Raw genomic sequence first — 3,230 nt, forward strand, 5'->3', positions numbered from 1 at the left:
GTGATGGTGCGCGTGTGTGTGTGTGTGTGTGTGTGTGTTTATGTGAAAATGTGTGTGCGTATGTCTGTGCATCTTTGTGTGTCTGAATAACAGCGTAGTAAAACCGGAGCCGTCCGGCCCACCAGAATTTGTATTGGGTCACCAAACTATCGGTAGTCGCAGTCGTAATGGTAGTAGTAGTAGTAGTAGCAGTGGTGGCGATAGGGCCGCAACAGTAGTGGCGACGGGGGCGATGAGGTTGTTGCTGCTGCTGCTACTGCTACTTACAACATTCTACTTGCTGCAGCAGCAGTGGCGGCGGCGGCAGCGGCAGCGGCGGCGGCGGCGGCGGTAAAGATGTGAGCTGGGTCCCCCACCCCCACCCCACGACCGAAAACAAAGTTTGTTTAAAGAAACAGTGAGGGGTAGTGAGAGTAAGGGGTAGAAAAGGAGTGGAAGGAGGAGGAGGAGAAGAAGAGGAAGTGGTAGGAATCTAGTGAGGGGTGTGGTGGGGGACGTAGAGTGATAACTCCATGTGTGGAGAGTGAAAGGAAGAGGATTTAAAGTACCGGGGGTGTAGCTTTCACTGTGTGTGTATATATACATATATATATTGTGTATATATATATATATTTATACACATCCACACACACATATACCCCGGGTGGGCACTGAAACCTGACCGTAAACAACAGGCCTTAAAGTAGGTTTTCCTACTTGCTCTAGAAACCCTTTTTCTCTGCCCCCTTCCCATCCCTAATTTCCTCCTCTTCCTCTCTCTTTCCCCCTCCCCGCCATTTCTGCCCAGTTTCTCAGCCGTTATGGAGTTTATACTGGAACTATTTGACCAAAAATCGAGGAAAAAGACCCAACAACGTGCCTCTGGGAACGGGGCCAGCTGTAGCGGCACAGCCAGTGGGGGCAGACCCCGAGCCGCCAGTGATGAACCGGTCGTCACCCAAAACCAACGGCGACTGTTGTGGGCCTTTCGCAAACGTGACCCTGTCGAAGCGAACCGGGTGAGAGAAGCCGAGGAGAGACGTCGGCGCGAACTCCGCAACCTTTATCTGTTCGACGGTGAGTTGCTTATACTGTAGTTCTTACAACATCCGCCTTTATTAAGGGCTGGTGTTGTTGTTTGGGTTCGGGAGATGGGTATCTACCCTAAATCTCGACTTCCAAAGAAGGTAACGTTTTATTTGTGTGGGATTTGAACTTACAATGTTTGGAGAAAATAAGGTAAGGTAATTTTGGTTCCGACGCTCTAACCATTCTGCCATCTCACCGCCATAATAATAATAATAATCACGTGTTCCTATTTTGGGGGTAGTTCCCCCTCGTTGATGATAATAAATCTTGCTAAATGTTTGATCTTTTTCAATGCTGACCCACGACGGGAAAAATTGGCTCTTGTTATTGGGGATCGTCTCCTCTTCCACAACGAACGTTTGAATTATGTACCAGTAATATAACACGTGGTTTCTGCCATATCGTTCCGTGGTCACATTTTCTACTAGAAATAGCAGCCACGGAGGATCTATTGCTTAATACTATTCTAGATCGCCCGATATCAACGGGGTAGTCACGGCTGGGCCCCCTTCCGTCTCAGGCCTCTTCGATCAGGACTGACCTAGGGTTAATCAACGATTTAGACACCAGTAATTCGTGACAACTGTTCAACAGTAACTGACCGCAGACCAGCAAGGAGGCTTCGTGGTCGCTTGATTTGCTAACTATAGTAGCCAAATCTGCTTCTAATGTCGATAAAAAAAAAGAGGAAATTCCGTTAGACATATTTAGAATTAGTGGTTTAATAAAGAAAGTCGGGGTTTTCGCGACAGGGACCTCATTGATCGTAAAGTTTTTTTGTTTTTTTTCAATCAACGTTCATCTAGGACTGTTTAAGATTAATATCTGTCTGCCTTGCCTCGTGGAAATAAAATATACACAAATGTGTGAGTGTAGACACATCTGGATGTATAAACAAACGTGAATACATATATATATATACATGTGTGTGTAGTGAAAGGCATGACTGTCACCACTTCCTTCTTCCTCATTAAAAGCATCCAAAGAAAACAATAACAAAACAAATCGATTTTTTTTCTTTTTCTTGGCATTCCTCCTCCTCCGTCGTCGTCGTCACCGCCTCCTCCACCGTTTCTACCATCACCATCATCACTATCACCACATCCGTCAGCCGCCGCCGCCGCCCTCGAATTCCTGCAATATTCACATCAACTGCCTTCTCTTCCCCTCGTCCCCCATCGCTGTCTCCATCTCACCCTGTCTCTAGTTTGGATGGTGGTGGTGGTGGTAGCGGTGGAGGATTATCGCTATGGGGTCTGGTGCTGTTGATGCGGTGGCGGCGGCGAGGGGAGAGTAGTCTAATAATAATAATAATAATAATAATAATGGTGGTGGCGGTGAGGTTGCTGATGGGTGGAGGAGGAGGAGGAGGAGGACAGTCGACTGGAGCTATGAAGCTGCTTGCATATACGAGCGGCGGTGGAGAGGCGGAACTGCCTACCTTTCCTCCCTTATTGAAGAAGGGGCTTTGTGTGCCGTCGCTGGTTGGGGCTGCTTCCTCTTATGACACTGTTTCTGGGTACACAAGCGAGGGAGAGAGAAAAGGGGTCAACATGTATAAAGGATTGTAAGCAACTGGTGTGATGGGATTGTGTTGTTTATGTCGAAGGTAGGCAAGAAGAAAGACAGCCATAACTAGCCCCACTTCTCCCCAAACAATCTTTTTTTTTCTTGGGGGAGATTTAGCTGCTATTTCTAACACATCAAGCCATTCGCTTGAGAAATCTAACCAGACAGTTATGTCGTGTAAAACGTGGCGGGGTCACCGTATCCCTTTTTATCTGTCAACATTCTCAGTTCACCTGACGATCCGCTTTTGTTCCTTGTACCAGTCATGTACTGGGGGGTTGACGTAAACAACTTCTCTTGAATTTGTGACCTTAATCTATTACAACTGATGCAGTAGTAATAATATCTTCACTTATTAGCGGGTATGGCACAATGGTAGGTGACACTTGCAAATGTGGCACAGTGTGACACTGACAATAACTTAATCTTTGAAATTGGCTGCGTTGAGAGTTCTGAGTTAATCCAAATGGATTAAAGGTCAGAAATTTTTGTTGTTGTTGTTGTTTAGCTCCAGGTCAGTCCTGGGTACTTTTTGGTTATCTCACCCCCCCCCTTAAAAAATTGGGTTATGTCTCCATGGTTTTATGAGAAAT

At 46.3% G+C, this 3,230-nt stretch overlaps 1 protein-coding gene across 5 annotated transcripts in view; it reads left to right on the plus strand.

Annotated features, from left to right (window-relative positions):
- The window catches only part of LOC106874074 (cAMP-dependent protein kinase catalytic subunit 1), a 123,852-nt gene that overhangs the window by 25,581 nt on the left and 95,041 nt on the right, over window positions 1–3,230 (plus strand). The window contains exon 1 of one of the 5 annotated variants that reach the window (XM_014921662.2): window positions 521–1,056. The exons of 1 other annotated variant lie outside the window; for it this stretch is intronic. In XM_014921662.2, the coding sequence (XP_014777148.1) occupies window positions 801–1,056 (256 nt within the window). In that variant the 5' untranslated portion in view covers window positions 521–800. Of the gene's footprint in view, window positions 1–520; window positions 1,057–3,230 lie in introns of those variants that run through there. 3 more of the 5 variants (XM_014921664.2, XM_014921660.2, XM_014921663.2) reach the window with 3 other exon arrangements.

Source organism: Octopus bimaculoides, chromosome 28 (assembly GCF_001194135.2).
Source record: "Octopus bimaculoides isolate UCB-OBI-ISO-001 chromosome 28, ASM119413v2, whole genome shotgun sequence".
Lineage (NCBI taxonomy): Eukaryota > Metazoa > Mollusca > Cephalopoda > Octopoda > Octopodidae > Octopus > Octopus bimaculoides.